Source organism: Pseudophryne corroboree, chromosome 1 (genome assembly GCF_028390025.1).
Source record: "Pseudophryne corroboree isolate aPseCor3 chromosome 1, aPseCor3.hap2, whole genome shotgun sequence".
NCBI lineage: Eukaryota > Metazoa > Chordata > Amphibia > Anura > Myobatrachidae > Pseudophryne > Pseudophryne corroboree.
The window spans coordinates 672,920,953-672,939,810 of NC_086444.1; the positions used below are offsets into that span (position 1 = coordinate 672,920,953).

The 18,858-nt window shown below is 47.4% G+C and overlaps 1 protein-coding gene and 1 long non-coding RNA gene across 2 annotated transcripts in view; one reads left to right on the plus strand and one right to left on the minus strand.

The window, feature by feature from the left end:
• The window catches only part of LOC134906550 (arrestin domain-containing protein 2-like), a 135,099-nt gene extending 126,454 nt beyond the window's left edge, over positions 1-8,645 (minus strand). The window contains exon 1 of the mRNA XM_063914724.1: positions 8,057-8,645. Coding sequence (XP_063770794.1) covers positions 8,057-8,318 — 262 coding nt within the window. The 5' untranslated portion in view covers positions 8,319-8,645. The remainder of the gene's footprint in view (positions 1-8,056) is intronic.
• LOC134906576 (uncharacterized) lies at positions 231-15,631 on the plus strand. Its single transcript, XR_010175770.1, has 3 exons — positions 231-703; positions 13,779-14,166; positions 15,033-15,631. It is a non-coding gene; the product is annotated as an uncharacterized LOC134906576 (long non-coding RNA).
• Positions 15,632-18,858: the final 3,227 nt, after the last annotated feature.

Here is an 18,858-nt window from a genome sequence, read left to right on the forward strand (position 1 = left end):
AAATGGCAAAGGACGGCTGTACGTCGTTACTAAGCAACCCGACTAACGCCAGTATAAATGATCACGACAGACCAAAACACATAAGTGAATATGTATTAATATAGTCATAAAAAGTATGTAATAATACATATTCACTTATGTGTTTTGGTCTGTCATGTGATCATTTATACTGGCGTTAGTCGGGTTGCTTAGTAACGACGTACAGCCGTCCTTTGCCATTTACCACATACACAGTGAAGCGCACGTCACGTCTGCTACATCCACTTCCGCCGGATAGACGTGTGCGTTCCACTGGCAATGGAACGCACAATACTTCCGGTAACGCGACTATCAGCCGCTATCGGTTGTTCTTTTGGTTTTAAATGGTTGTGATTGTGTTCACATGTTGTGTAATTAGTTGATGTTATAGGACATTCGATTGGCTGCACATGTATCCTTGATTACACATGTTAAACACTTGAATACCAGTGTTTTTTGTTATTTCCTGTTGGATGATTGATGGGCGGGGTTTGTGATATGCCTCTGCTATAAAAGTGCTCCAGGGTTCATTGTGTGTCATGGGCTGCTGGGTGAGAACCTGCTGTAATCTTGTTAGTCTTGAAAAAGGCTCAGATGGAGCCGAAACGTCGACACCTTTTGCTGACATGCTGTTAACTGTCTCTATGTGAGACACACCAATAAAGTTTTCATCATCAAGGAAGTGGTGAGTGCCTGTATCTTTTTTCGGATATATTTTTGGATCTCTTGTGAATCTCTTATGGAGCACCGCCCAGGTTGCATATTGGAGCAGTGAGTGTGGACTTTCTGTGTATATATATATATATATATATATATATATATATATATATATATAATCTATATCATAACAACCATTTGACCCAATTTAATTACACCAATTATGGCCACTAATAGACTTGTATAATGTTTCCCTATATTAGTTTGGCTATATTCTCCTATACTTATCTCTGGTTTTGCCATCTTAGAATAGGATAGGTACGAAGAATGGGAGCACGCAGTCTACAATAAGCCGATTTTTTTTTTTTTCCTGTGTGTTTCCACTATATTGGTAAAGATGCGTGGGTTTCACCTTGAAATCTAAAGACATTGTACAAGACTGGATGTGGCTGGGTGCAGTCATCCAGTATAGCAAACAATATTGTTGAGTGTGTATGAGTGATATTGTTTGCGGTGGGGAAATCTTCCATGATGTCACATCTGATGTGTATCGGCAAGTGTGTACCCAGCCTAAAGGCCCGTATTCACGGGCAGTTGTGGGAGAGATGTGTGCTGAGCGTGCGGGGGGGCCTCATTTCACCCAGCGGGTGAAGTGAGCGACCTGCTAGATTGGCCTGCATGCAGGCCAATCTAGCGATGCGCGGGGCTACGCATCGCTATCGCTGTGAGGGATACACACGGAGTGATCGCTGCTTAAAATCTAAGCAATCTAGTCAGATTGCTTAGATTTTAAGCAGCGATCGCTCCGTGAGTACCCCCCTTTACAGTGGAAACACAGCAGATGTTCAGATGTTTTGAATATCTGTAGCAGTACCCTATTGGTAAATGGTCCAAGTAATAAAAAATGTGACAAATCTCCGAAAACCTCTGTTTTCCGACGACTACTTTTTTTTTTTTTTAATGAAAAATAAGCTCCTATGCAATATTTCTGTATTTAGATTTGAAACTGGCTAAATGGATCTCCATTTACACTCCACTGAAATCCACAAACTAATTGGCGGACCTAAAAATAAGATTTTACTCACCGGTAAATCTATTTCTCGTAGTCCGTAGTGGATGCTGGGGACTCCATAAGGACCATGGGGAATAGACGGGCTCCGCAGGAGACTGGGCACTCTAAAGAAAGATTTAGTACTACCTGGTGTGCACTGGCTCCTCCCTCTATGCCCCTCCTCCAGACCTCAGTTAAGGAAACTGTGCCCGGAAGAGCTGACAGTACAAGGAAAGGATTTTTGGAATCCAGTGTAAGACTCATACCAGCCACACCAATCACACCGTACAACTTGTGATAACATACCCAGTTAACAGCATGAACAACAAACGAGCATCACTCAACGGATGCCACATAACATAACCCTTTAGTAAGCAATAACTATATACACGTATTGCAGAAAGTCCGCACTTGGGACGGGCGCCCAGCATCCACTACGGACTACGAGAAATAGATTTACCGGTGAGTAAAATCTTTTCTCTAACGTACTAGTGGATGCTGGGGACTCCGTAAGGACCATGGGGATTATACCAAAGCTCCCAAACAGGCGGGAGAGTGCGGATGACTCTGCAGCACCGAATGGGCAAACACAAGGTCCTCCTCAGCCAGGGTATCAAACTTGTAGAACTTAGCAAATGTGTTTGTACCCGACCAAGTAGCTGCTCGGCAAAGCTGTAAATGCCGAGACCCCTCGGGCAGCCGCCCAAGAAGAGCCCACTTTCCTTGTGGAATGGGCTTTCACTGATTTTGGATGCGGCAAACCAGCCGCAGAATGAGCCTGCTGAATCGTGTTACAGATCCAGCGAGCAATAGTTTGCTTTGAAGCAGGAGCACCCAGCTTGTTGGATGCATACAGGATAAACAGCGAGTCCATCTTCCTGACTCCAGCCGTTCTGGTCACATAAATCTTCAAAGCCCGGACTACGTCAAGCAACTTTGAATCCTCCAAGTCACGAGTAGCCGCAGGCACCACAATAGGTTGGTTCAAATGAAAAGATGACACCACCTTTGGCTGAAATTGCGGACGAGTCCGCAATTCTGCCCTGTCCATATGGAAAACCAGATAGGGGCTTTTACATGACAAAGCCGCCAATTCTGACACACGCCAAGCCGAAGCTAAGGCCAACAGCATGACCACTTTCCACGTGAGATACTTTAGCTCCACGGTCTTAAGTGGCTCAAACCAGTGAGATTTCAGGAAACCCAACACCACGTTAAAATCCCCAGGTGCCACTGGTGGCACAAAAGGGGGCTGAATATGCAGAACTCCCTTAACAAACGTCTGAACCTCAGGCAGTGAAGCCAGTTCTTTTTGAAAGAAAATGGATAGGGCCGAAATCTGGACCTTTATGGACCCTAATTTTAGGCCCATAGACACTCCTGACTGTAGGAAGTGCAGGAATCGACCCAGCTGAATTCCTCTGTAGGGGCCGTCCTGGCCTCACACCAAGCAACATATTTTCGCCATATACGGTGATAATGCATTGCTGTCACGTCCTTCCTAGCCTTTATCAGCGTAGGAATAACTTCATCCGGAATGCCTTTTTCCGCTAGGATCCGGCGTTCAACCGCCATGCCGTCAAACGCAGCCGCGGTAAGTCTTGGAACAGACAGGGCCCTTGTTGCAACAGGTCCTGTCTGAGAGGCAGAGGCCATGGGTCCTCTGTGAGCATTTCTTGCAGTTCCGGGTACCAAGTCCTTCTTGGCCAATCCGGAACAATGAGTATTGTTCTCACTCCTCTTTTTCTTACAATTCTCAGCACCTTTGGTATAAGAGGAAGAGGAGGAAACACATAGACCGACTGGAACACCCACGGTGTTACTAGTGCGTCCACAGCTATCGCCTGAGGGTCCCTTGACCTGGCGCAATACCTTTTTAGCTTTTTGTTGAGGCGGGACGCCATCATGTCCACCTGTGGCAGTTCCCATCGATTTGCAATCTGCGTGAAGACTTCTTGATGAAGTCCCCACTCTCCCGGGTGGAGGTCGTGCCTGCTGAGGAAGTCTGCTTCCCAGTTGTCCACTCCCGGAATGAACACTGCTGACAGTGCTTGTATGTGATTCTGCGCCCAACGAAGAATCCTGGTGGCTTCTGCCATTGCCACCCTGCTTCTTGTGCCGCCCTGGCGGTTTACATGGGCCACTGCAGTGATGTTGTCTGACTGAATCAGCACTGGTTGGTTTCGAAGCAGAGGCTCCGCTTGACTAAGGGCGTTGTATATGGCCCTTAGATCCAGGATATTGATGTGCAGACAAGTCTCCCGACTTGACCACAGCCCTTGGAAGTTTCTTCCCCGAGTGACTGCCCCCCATCCTCGGAGGCTTGCATCCGTGGTCACCAGGACCCAGTCCTGTATGCCAAACCTGCGGCCTTCGAGGAGGTGAGCACTTTGCAGCCACCACAGAAGAGACACCCTGGCCCTGGGGGACAGGGTGATCAGGCGATGCATCTGAAGATGCGATCCGGACCACTTGTCCAACAGATTCCACTGAAAGATCCTCGCATGGAACCTGCCGAAGGGAATGGCTTTGTATGACGCCACCATCTTTCCCAGGACTCGCGTGCAGTGATGCACCGACACCTGTTTCGGTTTTAGGAGGCCTCTGACCAGAGTCACGAGCTCCTGAGCCTTCTCCGCCGGGAGAAACACCTTCTTCTGGTCTGTGTCCAGAATCATGCCCAGGAAGGGCAGACGCATCGTAGGGATCAGCTGCGACTTTGGAATATTCAGGATCCACCCGTGTTGTTGCAACACTTCCTGAGAGTGTGCTAGGCCGATCAGCAACTGCTCCCTGGACCTCACCTTTATGAGGAGATCGTCCAAGTATGGGATAATTGTAACTCCTTGCTTTCGAAGGAGTACCATCATCTCCGCCATTACCTTGGTAAATATTCTCGGTGCCGTGGACAGGCCAAACGGCAACGTCTGGAATTGGTAATGACAGTCCTGTACCACAAACCTGAGGTACTCCTGATGAGGTGGATAAATGGGGACATGCAAGTAAGCATCCTTGATGTCCAGCGACACCATAAAACCTCCTTCTTCCAGGCTTGCAATGACCGCTCTGAGCGATTCCATTTTGAACTTGAATTTCTTCAGATAAATGTTCAGGGATTTTAAATTCAAAATGGGTCTGACCGAACCGTCCGGTTTCGGCACCACAAACATTGTGGAATAGTAGCCCCTTCCCTATTGAAGAAGGGGAACCTTCACCACCACCTGCTGGAGATATAACTTGTGAATTGCCACCAACACTACCTCCCTTTCCATGGGAGAAGCCGGCAGGGCCGATTTTAGGTAACGGTGAGGGGGCGTCACCTCGAATTCCAGCTTGTATCCCTGAGACACAATTTGTATAGCCCAAGGATCCACCCGTGAGCGAACCCACTGGTGGCTGAAATTTCGGAGACGCGCCCCCACCGCTCCTGGCTCCGCCTGTGGAGCCCCAGCGTCATGCGGTGGATTTAGTGGAGGCCGGGGAGGACTTCTGTTCCTGGTAACTAGCTGCATGGTGCAGCTTCTTTCCTCTACCCCTGCCTCTGGCAAGAAAAGATGCACCTCCTGACTTTCTTGCTTTTTTGTGAACGAAAGGACTGCATTTGGTAATACGGTGTTTTCTTTGGCTGTGAGGGAACATATGGCAAAAAAATTCGACTTCCCAGCCGTTGCTGTGGAAACCAGGTCCGAGAGACCGTCCCCAAACAATTCCTCACCCTTGTAAGGTAAAACCTCCATGTGTTTTTTAGAGTCGGCATCACCAGTCCACTGCCGAGTCCACAGGACCCTTCTGGCAGAAATCGACATTGCGTTTACTCTAGAGCCCAGTAGGCAAATATCCCTCTGGGCATCCCTCATATATAAGACAGTGTCTTTGATATGTCCAAGGGTCAGTAAAATACTAGTCTCCCTGTCCAGGGTATCTATCCCCTCAGACAGAGTATCTGTCCATGCTGCTACAGCACTACACATCCAGGCCGAAGCAATTGCTGGCCTCAGTAGAGTACCAGAATGTGTATAAACAGACATTAGGATACCTTCCTGCTTCCTATCCGCAGGATCCTTTAGAGCGGCCGTATCCTGTGATGGCAGGGCCACCTTCTTAGATAAGCGTGTCAACGCCTTATCTACCCTAGGGGAGGATTCCCAGCGTAACCTGTCCGTTGGCGGGAAAGGGTACGCCATAAGCAATCTTTTGGAAATCAGTACTTTCCTATCAGGAGAATCCCAAGCTTTTTCACATTTAATTCATGTGAAGGGGGAAAAGTCGCTTCTTGCTTTTACTCCCCATACATATAAACCCTCTTGTCAGGGACAGTGTTTTCCTCTGATATGTGCAATACATCCTTCATTGCTATAATCATGTAGCGGATGGCCTTAATCATTTTAGGCTGCAACTTAGCATCATCGTCATCGACACTGGAGTCAGAATCCGTGTCGATATCTGTGTCAACAATCTGGAATAGTGGACGCTTTTGAGACCCTGACGGCCTCTTAGCTGTAGGATCAGACATGGGTTGAGACCCTGACTGTCCCAAGGCTTCAGCTTTATCCAACCTCTTATGCAAGGAGCTTACGTTATCATTTAACACCTTCCACATATCCATCCAATCAGGTGTCGGCGCAGTCGGCGGCGACCCCACATTCATCTGCACTTGTTCTGCCTCCACGTATCCTTCCTCGTCAAACATGTCGACACAAACGTACCGACACACCGCACACACCCAGGGAATGCTCACTTGAGGACAGGACCCCCACAAAGGCCTTTTGGGGAGACAGAGAGAGAGTATGCCAGCACACACCGCAGCGCTATATAACCCAGGGATTACACAGTAATTTAGTGTTTACCCAGTAGCTGCTGTTTATGACAATTTGCGCCTAAATTTATGTGCCCCCCCTCTCTTTTTCACCCTTTTTCTACCTGGATACTGCAGGGGAGAGCCTGGGGAGCTTCCTCTCAGCGGAGCTGTGGAGAGAAAATGGCGCTGGTTAGTGCTGAGGAAGAAGGCCCCGCCCCCTCAGCGGCGGGCTTCTGTCCCGGGTCTGTGTAAATAAAATGGCGGGGGCTCGTACATATATACAGTGCCCGGCTGTATATATATGTGTCTTTTTGCCAAGAGGTATCCTAATTGCTGCCCAGGGCGCCCCCCCCGCACCCTGCACCCTACAGTGACCCGAGTGTGTGGGTAGTGTGGGCGCAATGGCGCACAGCTGCAGTGCTGTGCGCGACCTCATGTGAAGACAGGAGTCTTCTGCCGCCGATTTCAATGTCTTCTTGCTTCTGCCGGCTTCTGACTTCTGGCTCTGCGAGGGGGACAGCGGCGCAGCTCCGGGAACGGACGACCAAGGTTAAGATCCTGTGTTCGAACCCTCTGGAGCTAATGGTGTCCAGTAGCCTAAGAAGCAGGACCTAGCTTCAGAGAGTAGGGCTGCTTCTCTCCCCTCAGTCCCACGTAGCAGAGAGTCTGTTGCCAGCAGAAGCTCTCTGAAAATAAATAACCTAACTAAAATACTTTCTTCTTAGCAAGCTCAGGAGAGCTCACTAAAAGCACCCAGCTCTGGCCGGGCACAGATTCTAACGGTGGTCTGAAGGAGGGGCATAGAGGGAGGAGCCAGTGCACACCAGGTAGTACTAAATCTTTCTTTAGACTAGTGCCCAGTCTCATGCGGAGCCAGTCTATTCCCCATGGTCCTTACGGAGTCCCCAGCATCCACTAGGACGTTAGAGAAAACAGGTTTCTGCAAGGCAGTAATACAACCAGTACAGTGGCTCCACTAGTGTATTTTACTTTTTTTAATGTAATGGGCAATGAAAACTACTGTAAAATAAATTTTGGCAATCCCACTAAATTATTTAGAAATATGAAAACTTGACTAGAGAGAGAACATCCTTAACCGTATTTACCATATCCATATACAGTCATTTTTAGGAGTTTGCAAGGCCAAGGGAATAAGAACTGTTCCCTGCCAAGGACTAGAATTGTCTGCCAAGTGCCAAGGCATGTTACGGCACAGTTCTATTGTCTTCCGAGTGCCAGGCTGGTGTATGGAAGATTAGATTCAGCAGCCACACGGAGACAAATGCATTTCTGATAAATAGGATAAACTATAGACTGAACCCTTGTGATACCAGATGAAACACGTAGATCCTATTTCTGAATGATGAAATAGCATCCAAATAAAGATCAATAACACAGCTATGGAAGTAACCGTAGGGTAAAGCCATAAACCCTACTCTATGGCAAGCAAACAAACAATCAATCGAAGAGCAATAGAATGAATAGATGGCAAGCTTCCTTGCCACGCTGCCAGTCCTGCTTAGCACACCTACCTCTTAGCAAGTGGTGCCGCTTCCTTATATAGGACTCATGGGCAGTGAAGTCGCTGTAGACCGTGTTCATGCCGATGCTGCGGGTCTCCAGCCAGTGCACGGTAGCCAGTCCCCGGGCACAGACCTCCAGGGCTGTAATCCTCACCGCCTTGCCCAGCTCCAGAACCACTTGTCCCGACAACACCTCTCCGGCTGTATACACGCCGTAGGCACCGGGGGACAGATTCACAGTGAATCCCGTTATTTTACTAAGGTGCATCATTCTCCCGCAGGGCTGGTGTGAGAGCAGCTGCAGCCCCAATTACATGCGGTGCTTGCTTCCCGCAAGATGTGGAAACGCTCCCTCAGCCACAGCGCTGGACAGTGGTTACTCTGCCCTGAGCCCAGTGCCCTATTCTTAAGCTTTATTTGGGGCTAAACCCAAGAGCCCACTCTCCCCTTTCTCGCGGGAGGGGTTTAATTCGTGCCAAGAGCCCACGGGTCAGTAAGATCGTGCTCGACTTATCAGAGCACAGCAGCCGCGTACACACACTACTGCAGGCTGTGACTGACAGAGGGGAGATTGGAGTCCTATCCCCCTCCCCGGCAGAGGCGGCTCCCGGCACACACCCCTCACAGAGCCTTTAAACAGCTCTCAGTCTGCGCTGCTATTGGCCGATTTACATATCGGAGACGCTACCTTAAAGTTCACAGGAAAAATGCTGATTGACTTGCAGGATCAACAGTACATGTATAAGAATAATAACAGATATGTCACAAATAGATCATTATTATTTCGATTGCGGCCACGTTATTCATCACGAATAGTGCAGCTTGTTTTCAGAATGTACGGTAGCATACGTGTAATCTGACGTCTATACACAGTGCTATTTGCAGAGAAAAGTGTGTCACCTGGTAGGGAGTTTTAAGGGTCCTATACACTATAATGTAAACGTCCGATTTCCTGAGAGTTCGACCTTTCGGTCCGATATATCTTATGAAAAGTGTCACATCATCCAATCCGATACGATGCACGTTCCCGTAAGTGTCATGTCGGATCCCATAGGTCGCAAGTGCTGCGCTCGTGATATATCATAATCGTATGGAAAAGGTGTGTTTTTTTTGTGCCTGCGATATATCACATGCACTATATCGTAGGAAGTTTGACTGGCATTCTCAGGACACTCCCATCAGTAGCAGCATCAGTAGCACCGACGCAGCAGGAGAGCTTGATATATCCGATTTGATTGGATTTCACATTGCCCCATGTATGTATTTAATCCACACTGACCACCAATATCACTGTCCACCAATGTACTCTATTGTTCACATTTTGGTGGTCATTCCGAGTTGTTCGCTCGTTGACGATTTTCTCTATATTGCGATTAGTCGCTTACTGCGCATGCGCAATGTTCGCAGAGCGCATGCGCTTAGTTATTTTACTCAAAAGTTAGGTATTTTACTCACAGCATTACGAGGTTTTTTCTTCGTTCTGCTGATCGTAGTGTGATTGACAGGAAGTGGGTGTTTCTGGGCGGAAACTGGCCGTTTTATGGGAGTGTGTGAAAAAACGCTGCCGTTTCTGGGAAAAACGTGGTAGTGGCTGGAGAAACGGGGGAGTGTCTGGGCGAACGCTGGGTGTGTTTGTGACGTCAAACCAGGAACGACAAGCACTGAACTGATCGCACTGGAAGAGTAAGTCTCGAGCTACTGAGAAACTGCAAAGAAAAAGCTTCGTTTGCAATTCAGCTAAGATTCACTCCCAGAGGGCGGTGGCTTAGCGTGTGCACTGCTGCGAAAAGCGGCTAGCGAGCGAACAACGCGGAATGAGGGCCTTTATTCATTTCTGTGGGCCCGAAGTCATTTTAAAACCCTCTATTGGCGATGTGTTTTCTCCGCCACTGTTCCCCAATGATGCACCTTTTGTTTCTCTGTCCCCAAACTTATTTTAACCCCCTAATGTCCACATGTTTTCTCCGCCACTGTATCCCAAAGCTGCACCTTGTGTTTCTCTGTCTCCAAACTTATTTTAACCCCCTAATGGCCATGTGTTTTCCCAGAGCCGGATTAAGGGGGGTGCCCAGGGGACACAGTACCCCAGGCCCCCTTTATATTGGGGGCCCCCTGCCTGCCATAAAGCACTAGACGTGTTAACATGAATTTTTTTTTTAATAAAGTTCCGCCGTTGGTGGCAGTGGTGCAGGAACCCCCTCCCACACACACACACTCTCCCGCACGTTCCACATATGTTTTTCCAGAGATGGAGACAGACCTGTCTCCATTTCTGCACTGGTCGGGCACACCTGCAGTTACGATCTCAGCTGCCGCGCAAGCATGGCCGCTCCTCATAGAGATCTCTGATCAGCAGACCTCTCTGCAACACTGGATACATTGTATACAGCAGAGGGAGCTACTGAGTATGTGCAGCAGCAGCTCCGCTCGTATTGACTCCGGCAGTGACAATCTCCTCCAGGCTCCTCTTCTCTCTTGATATGGTTAGTGCTTTATGGTGTGTGTGTGTGTGTGTGTGTGTGTGTGTGTGTGTGTACGTGTGTGTGTACGTGTGTGTGTGTGAGCTACAGTATGTGTGTTTATTTGCAGGCATGTGTGTGTGTGTGTGTGTGTGTGTGTGTGTGTGTGTATATGTATGTATGTATGTATGTATGTATGGTGTGTGTGTACTGTATGCTATGTGCGTGTGTATTAAGTTTTCATCTTGAAGTAGGGCTCTCTGAAAATTCATTTTGGGACAGGCAGATTACATAGACCTGTACTAGTGTAACCAGTATCTTGTGTTCCCTTACATCATACTATACCACCTACTATGTGACAGTGTGATATTGATTTTCTTTTTCTACAATGGATAAACGTGCTTTCTATTTTTCTGTTCAATATTATATACTGTTACTGCCTCTAACAGCTTTCTGCTTATATGTGTGTAATAAATAAATATAAATAAATAAATATATATATATATATATAAATAGACCCCCATGCCCTTATATACACTATATATAGCCCTCAGGGGGCCCCTTGTCTTAAGTACCCCGGGCCCTGTGGAGCCTTAATCCGGCCCTGTGTTTTCCCCATCACTGTACTCCAATGCTGCACCTTGTGTTTCTCTGTCCCCAAACTTATTTTGACCCCCTAATGGCCATATGTTTTCCCCACCACTGTACCCCAATGCTGCACTATTGATGTTTGGGTAATGAGGAAACCATTTTCAAAAAATAACTATTTTAAAACCATATATTATCCAAATTGAACCATATATTTGTCACGATCCGGGTAATTCATCACCATTTATTACCTTCCAAGTGTCTCCTTAGACTAGGGGTGGGCAACAGGCGGCCCGCGGACCAATCCTGCCTGGCCCGCTGGGCCCCACCAGAGTGCAATGACAAGCGGCCCGACATGCCGCTTGTCATTGCACTGCTCTCAGACACGTCACAGGGTCAGCTGACCGGGATTTCCTCTGTTATCATGCGCTGGGCGGCACGGGGGCGGGCACTGCAGTGAGCAGGAGCGGTAGCCAGTGAGGAGAGGAAGCGGCGGCCAGTGAGGAGAAGCGGCGGGCAGCGAGCGGGAGCAGGAGAGGCCACATCAGCAGTGACTCCGGTCGGCAGCAGCGCGGATCATCGGACAGCGGGGATCGTCTGCCACTGTGACAAACAGGTAAACCCCCTGTCCAGCCAGCCCCTGGATCACTGCTTAAGCTGCCATATAGGTTTAGGGGTGGGGAGGGAGGGGAGTTAAAAACTGCAATATGGGTTTAGGGGAGGGGGGGAAGGGGGGTAGGGACTGTCTGCCGTAATGTGTAAAAACGGGGGCGCTGTCTGCCGTAATGTGTAAAAATGGGGGCGCTGTCTGCCGTAATGTGTAAAAAGGGGACGCTGTCTGCCGTAATGTGTAAAAACGGGGGCGCTGTCTGCCGTAATGTGTAAAAACGGAGGCGCTGTCTGCCGTAATGTGTAAAAATGGGGGCGCTGTCTGCCGTAATGTGTAAAAAGGGGACGCTGTCTGCCGTAATGTGTAAAAACGGGGGCGCTGTCTGCCGTAGTGTGTAAAAATGGGGACGGTCTGCTGTAATGTATAAAAAGGGGACACTGTCTGTCGTAATGTGTAAAAAGGGCACGCTGTCTGCCGTAATGTGTAAAAAGGGGCACGCTGTCTGCCGTAATGTGTAAAAAGGGCACGCTGTCTGCCGTAATGTGTAAAAAGGGATCTCTGAGTATTTTGTGTGTGGCCCTCAAATATTCGCTGGAAGTGTTAAGTGGCCCCCCAGCTGAAATAATTGCCCACCCCTGCCTTAGACTGTCACAGCGCTCCAAGCCTGGATTGCACCTGCGCTATCTGCGTGCAGCACGCTGTGTAACATAGCCTCTGTCTCTCACATGCTAAAGTTCGAACAGACTTTCCCTCCAGATTCAAACATGGGCGCAGCCATATTTGGATTCATCACATGTTGCTTTACAACCTATCAGCTGTACTCTGGACTCTGCCTAAATACCCAGCAGCTGCACTCTGGACTCTGCCTAATTATCCAGCCAATCCCTGCTCACCAGCTGGGATAAATATCCTGCTCTAGGGCTGGATAATTGTCAGTGCTTTGGTTGTCAAACCTTGTACACGTCTCTCCTGTCTGTGGAATCTACAGTTCGAGTCTCCAGGTATTCCAGCTCCTGTGATTCAGCTCCATTTAGAGACCCGCAACGGTTACCATCTTGCGGTGCAGCCTGACTTCCAGGGTTCCAGCTCTGCTTCCTGGTTATCTGTTGTGATACCTACATCGGCTTTCAGCTTCCAGCGTTGGACGCTGTTCCGCTTCCAGCTTCCAGCAGTGTTTGGTATCTCTCCACTCCCGTTGTTTGCAGCTCTCCAGCTCCATCGGTGTTCCGCCATCGATCTCCAGCTCCATCGGTGTTCCGCCATCAATCTCCAGCTCCAACGGTGTTCTACCATCAATCTCCAGCTCCATCGGTATTCCACCATCGATCTCCAGCTCCATCGGTGTTCCGCCATCGGACTCTAACATCATTGGAGAGTTCTGCTACACCTTTCCGTCTGGTCCGGTTCCATCCGGCATCCCCAGCAGTTCTTCTGTGTTCTTCTCAACCTCTGTGCATCTATCTTGACTCCAGCTCTCAGAGTGTAACCTGCTGGTCAGTACCTGCTTGTTTCCCTCTACAGTGGTTAGTTGTGGCCAACGGACATTATATCTCCGGGTCTTGCAGTGACTTTATTACCAACTCATTCTATATTGCGACAATATCCTTCTACCACTGTGCTAAAGGAACTGTACTGTTGTTTTCATTGCACAATCTACCGTTGAATTACCTGAACTGCCTTGGTGTATCAGAACTGTGTGTTTAATAAACAGACTTTATTTTACCACGTTGTCTTCGTCACGCCTTCGGGCGTCAGTGCTTAATCCTCTGCATGTCTAAGAACCCTAACCAACCATCCCGGTTCACTTACACTCCAGCACCTATAACTGAGGCCTCCCCAGGTCAGCCTCAGCCCTCAGTTGTGACAATATCAAAACATTTTGAAAGTATATTTTTAAACCATTTTGAAAATGAAAAAAAAAACACCTTAATTTTAAAACCATATCTTAACCAAATGGAACTATATAACCATTTAGCCATATAACCATTTAATCATATAACCATATACCTTAAGTAAAACCATTTTTAAACACTAAATATATAACAGTTTGTGCACCACTTTTTTTTCATTATAGATATGTCTCTGGATCAAGATGCAGACTTCATCACCAGCCTACTAGAAATGTACCATGGCCATGAATGTCTGTGGAAGATCAAAACCAAGGGGTATTCGGATAAAGTGCTGTGGAATGTGGCCTTGGAGGAGCTAGTGGAGTACTGTAGGCTCTTTGTGTCCGGTGCTGACAAGAACTGGGTAAAGAAAGAGATACAGAACCTGCGTACGGTGTTCCTTAAAGAACACAAAAAATGGAACAGTCCAAAAGATCTGGAGCAGGTTCCTTCCAGGTTTACATGACCTGGCTCTGGTACTACCCCATGCTGGAGTTTGACCTGGACAGGTTTTACCTCCCTCCCTTGAACTGCCACACCAGAGCCTGAAGAGGGTGAACTATCTTTGTATCTGTAAGTATATTTTTTGGAATAAGTTTTTGCAAGATCCATCATCAGTCCAACACAGTACACTTAAATGTGGTCCTCCTGCCAATCGACTGCACCCACCCTGTTAAAATAGGCCAGGTACTCGTCCCTGACCTGTTTTGCCCGTAGACTCGCCCTAGAATGGAGTGGAGGTGGTTCCACAGAGGAAATGGTGAAGTCTCTTCTGGGTGTCTGAGTCTCCTGGCACTGCTCTGGACAGTGTCCTATGCTGGGTGGTTTTGCTGCACAAATAGTTATGCAGGACACAGCACGCAGTCTCCACCATTGATAGCCGTTAGGAATATGCGGAAGCGGCTAGACAAGATGCCAAAACTGTTCTCTACAATTTGACGTGCCCGGGATAGCCTATAATCGTAGATGCACTTCTCCCTTTGTGGGTACGGCTTCATAATGTTCTCCTGGAGTGCGAATGCCTCATCAGCCATGAACACAAAATTGAGGCCGTGCTTGGGTTGCTCCCTAGTTGGCAAGTTTAGGGTCTCTGTGGTGAGCCGCTCGTAGAAGGTGGTATTCTTCAGCGACCCACGTCTGTTTTTCGCCAACGTCAAAGAAGATGAATTCATAGTTGGCATTCACCACTGCCATCAGCACAATGCTGAAATACCCTTTATAATTAAAATAAAGGGATCCGCTGTTTGCAGGAGGGTTGGTGCGGACGTGTTTGCCATCTATCGCTCCCCCACAGTTAGGGAATTGCCAGGTGATGGTAAACTCCTTTGCCACGGCTTGCCATTGAGATGTACTTGCAGGGAGCTATAAAAAAAATAGAAATAAAAAATTAAAACATGTATTTAAACAGGTGTAATTTTTTTTTTTTAAATCTACTACAGAGTGGAAGTCTGGAGATTCCCACCACCCCAGACTTCAGTCTCCTGGATACAGAAGAATCCCAGACCCAAGATACGACCCCTGAAGCACCAGCTACCCCTGATACCTCTGCAGCACCAGCTCCTCCTCCGTGCCCCCGGAAGAGAACCCAAAGAAGAAAAAAAAAACACCAGCCAGGAGGGCGAAGACCTCATCTTTGAGGAGATCAAGGCAAGACTTGCCCAGCCCCCCGACCGCTACACAAGATTTGGGGAATTCTTGGCCTCTGCCAGGCGCAACCTGCCACCTGGGCAAGCGGAGCAGATTGAGCGTCTAAATTTAAAGATGATTAACAAGGCCCGAAAAGCGCAACTACACAACAATGTCGTACTGTTCGACCGCCTTCCTCTCACTGCTCCTCCCACCCAACCCCATCCTATTCCGCCCACCTAACCCCATCTCATTCCGCCCACCCAACAACAGCCTACTCCCACCCACCTGCTCCTCAGCCATATACTCACTCTGCGATGCTGGAGGCAGAGGAGGACTTGTCCCAGTTTGAAATTTTGTAGGCATTTTATAATTCCCAATAAATATGGTGCGGTACAGGCTATATGGTGTTTTGGGGCCAGAATTTTTTGGGGAGGATACACGCATGCTGTAGGTGCATAATAGTGGGTCAGGGCCCATTCATTCTGCACTTTACAGCATGTGTGTATTCTCCCAATCAAATCTGTGCCCAAAAACCATATAGCCCTCCATCTTAGGAGTGAAAGTACCACACCATATTTATTGGGAATTCAAAGTAAAATAAACTGTTATTTAATAATTTTAATTATTTATTACACACACACAATAAATATATATATATATATATATATATATATATATATATATATATATATATATAGCAGGTAGTGTCGGATCGGCACTCTCCACAATGAGGAACAAACTGCTCAGGTGCCTTCTGGAAATATTGATGCAGGTAAAGAGCTGTATAGCAAACAGCGGCACTCAGAGACTGACAAAGCCAAATGAAGATAAAGTGCTGGTGCTTTTTATTCCATAATACAGGCTGGGTGTTCCAACGTTTCGGGGCGCGCAAGCCCCTTTGTCTAGGTGAGCCAAAATACAGAGTGATAAGAAAACATAAAACAGTTACCTTTATAGTGGAGGAGACCCACGAGTGGGAAGAACAGCAACGGCCGGAGGAGCGTGGTGCTTCCGTCCCGGGTGTGGTGACGTATGTGCGCCGTGTTCACGTGATGTTCCTGTGCGTCACGGACCCTCGCGTCACCATGGCAACCTGACGCGCCGTGCTTGTCCTGGATGCTTATGGTTGACGCGAATGTCGGGGTCGCAGAGGATGGGTGAATCAGGCTGGAAAAGTGCAAAAGTGTGAAATTAGTGTTATAAAGTGGGAAGAAACAATTTTAAAGTGTTGTATCAAATTGGAGAACATAACTGTCTGAGGTGATCGAAAGCAGCATGTGTTATTGCCTGGTATATAAAGGTTACTGACATATGCAAACATATATAAACACATATAAGCATGTATGAACATATATAAACAAGTTTAAGCAATAACTGTGCATTGGAATGTCTAGGATAAGGGGCGCTTAACATTCTGCCGGTTAAAGGGAAGACCTGTATCTTATAGATGTATAGTTGAGGCATGTTATATGGGCTTCGACCCAGGAATGTATGGACGGAAGTCCCAACTGTGGCAGATTATAAGCATATGTAGCAGTCATTTAGATGAATGACTGTGGATGTGCGGTATTTTTTAAAAAACGCTCCATTGTATTCTGTCATTAAGACCCTTCGGTCTGACAGTGTCCAATCTGAACATCCAGGTGGCTTCTCGTTTGAGTAAAGCGCCAGCTCTGTCACCGCCTCTTAAATTGGGAGGTATGTGGTCTATAATTTGGAACTGTAGGTCCTTTAGAGTGTGTTGCTTTTCCAAATAGTGTCTGGCGACCGGTTGCTCCGACTTCTTGGTTGCTAATGCCGCTTTGAGGGCAGATCTATGTAATGCAAAGCGTTCCCTGGCGTTGCGTATGGTTTTACCCACGTATTGGTACTTACATGGGCATGTGATTACGTAGACGACATGTGTCGTTGTACAGGAAAGCACATGTTTGATGTTGTACGTTGCTCCCGTTGAGGTGGATGTGAATTTAGAACCTGTAATCATGAATTTACAGGTTTCACAGCCTAGGCATTTATAGCAGCCTGCTGATTTGGTTAAAAAGTTGGGGGCTGGTGTGATATCAAATCCTGTGATGTCTGAATGTACAACGTAATTTTTTATGCTTCTTCCTTTAGTGTGACACATCATGGGCCTTTTGTTTCGTAATTCAGTTAGATTTTTGTCAGTTGTGACAATAGGCCAAAGGGCTTTAAGGGCTCGTGGAACCACAGCGCTGGAAGTGTTGTATTGTGACACAAATGGTATAATGGCCTGTTTGATCTTATGTTTGGGTTTCAGGAGGTCTTCTCTGTTCATAGCTGTTGTTTTTTGCTCGCATTCACGTAGAGATCCACTGTTATACCCTCTGCTTTTGAACCTCTCGGTTACATTCTTGAGGGTTGCTTCTAGTTTGGCAGGATCGCTTGTGATTCTGGCTGCCCTGATGTACTGGGATTTAGGTAACCCCCGTTTCAGGGCTGTTGGATGGTGGCTGTTGTAGCGCAGAAGGGTATTCTTGTCAGTGGGTTTTTGATATACTTCAGTATATATCTTGTTGTCAGAGATGAGTACATTCACATCCAGGTAGTTTAATTTGCTGGAGTCACTTTGGGATGTGACTTTGATGGGAGACCGTCTGTTGTTGATACTGGCGATGAACATTTCAAATTTTTTTCTTTGCCGCCAGTCCATAATAAAAAGACGTCATCTATGTATCTGGAATAATACAGTATATACTGTGTATATTCATCACTATTAAAGAACATTGCCTGTTCTTCCTTTAGCATGAATACGTTTGCAAAAGAGGGGGACACGTTGCTGCCCATAGAGCAGCCACTTAGCTGGCGGTAGAACTTCCCGTCAAATAAAAAATAGTTGCGGGTCAGTGTTAATTCGAGTAGTTGGAGAAATAACCCATGCTCTAAATTATCCATATTGGATTGGGTCAGAAATGACTTCATGGCAGCTAACCCTTGGTCATGTGGGATACTCGTAAAGAGACTACAAATGTCTACCGTACAGATAATGGTTCCAGTTGGTACTTCTCCGACTATTTTGAGTTGGTTAAGAAAGCTGGTAGTGTCCTTGATGTAATTGGGTTGTTTCAAAATGAGTGGCTGCAAGATGGAGTCCAGGAAGATAGAAATGGGTTGATAAAGTGCATTATGTGCAGAAATTATAGGTCTGCCAGGTGGATGGACAAGACTCTTGTGTATTTTGGGGACTAAAAATAATATTTCACACTTTTGCACTTTTCCAGCCTGATTCACCCATCCTCTGCGACCCCGACATTCGCGTCAACCATAAGCATCCAGGACAAGCACGGCGCGTCAGGTTGCCATGGTGACGCGAGGGTCCGTGACGCACAGGAACATCACGTGAACACGGCGCACATACGTCACCACACCCGGGACGGAAGCACCACGCTCCTCCGGCCGTTGCTGTTCTTCCCACTCGTGGGTCTCCTCCACTATAAAGGTAACTGTTTTATGTTTTCTTATCACTCTGTATTTTGGCTCACCTAGACAAAGGGGCTTGCGCGCCCCGAAACGTTGGAACACCCAGCCTGTATTATGGAATAAAAAGCACCAGCACTTTATCTTCATTTGGCTTTGTCAGTCTCTGAGTGCCGCTGTTTGCTATACAGCTCTTTACCT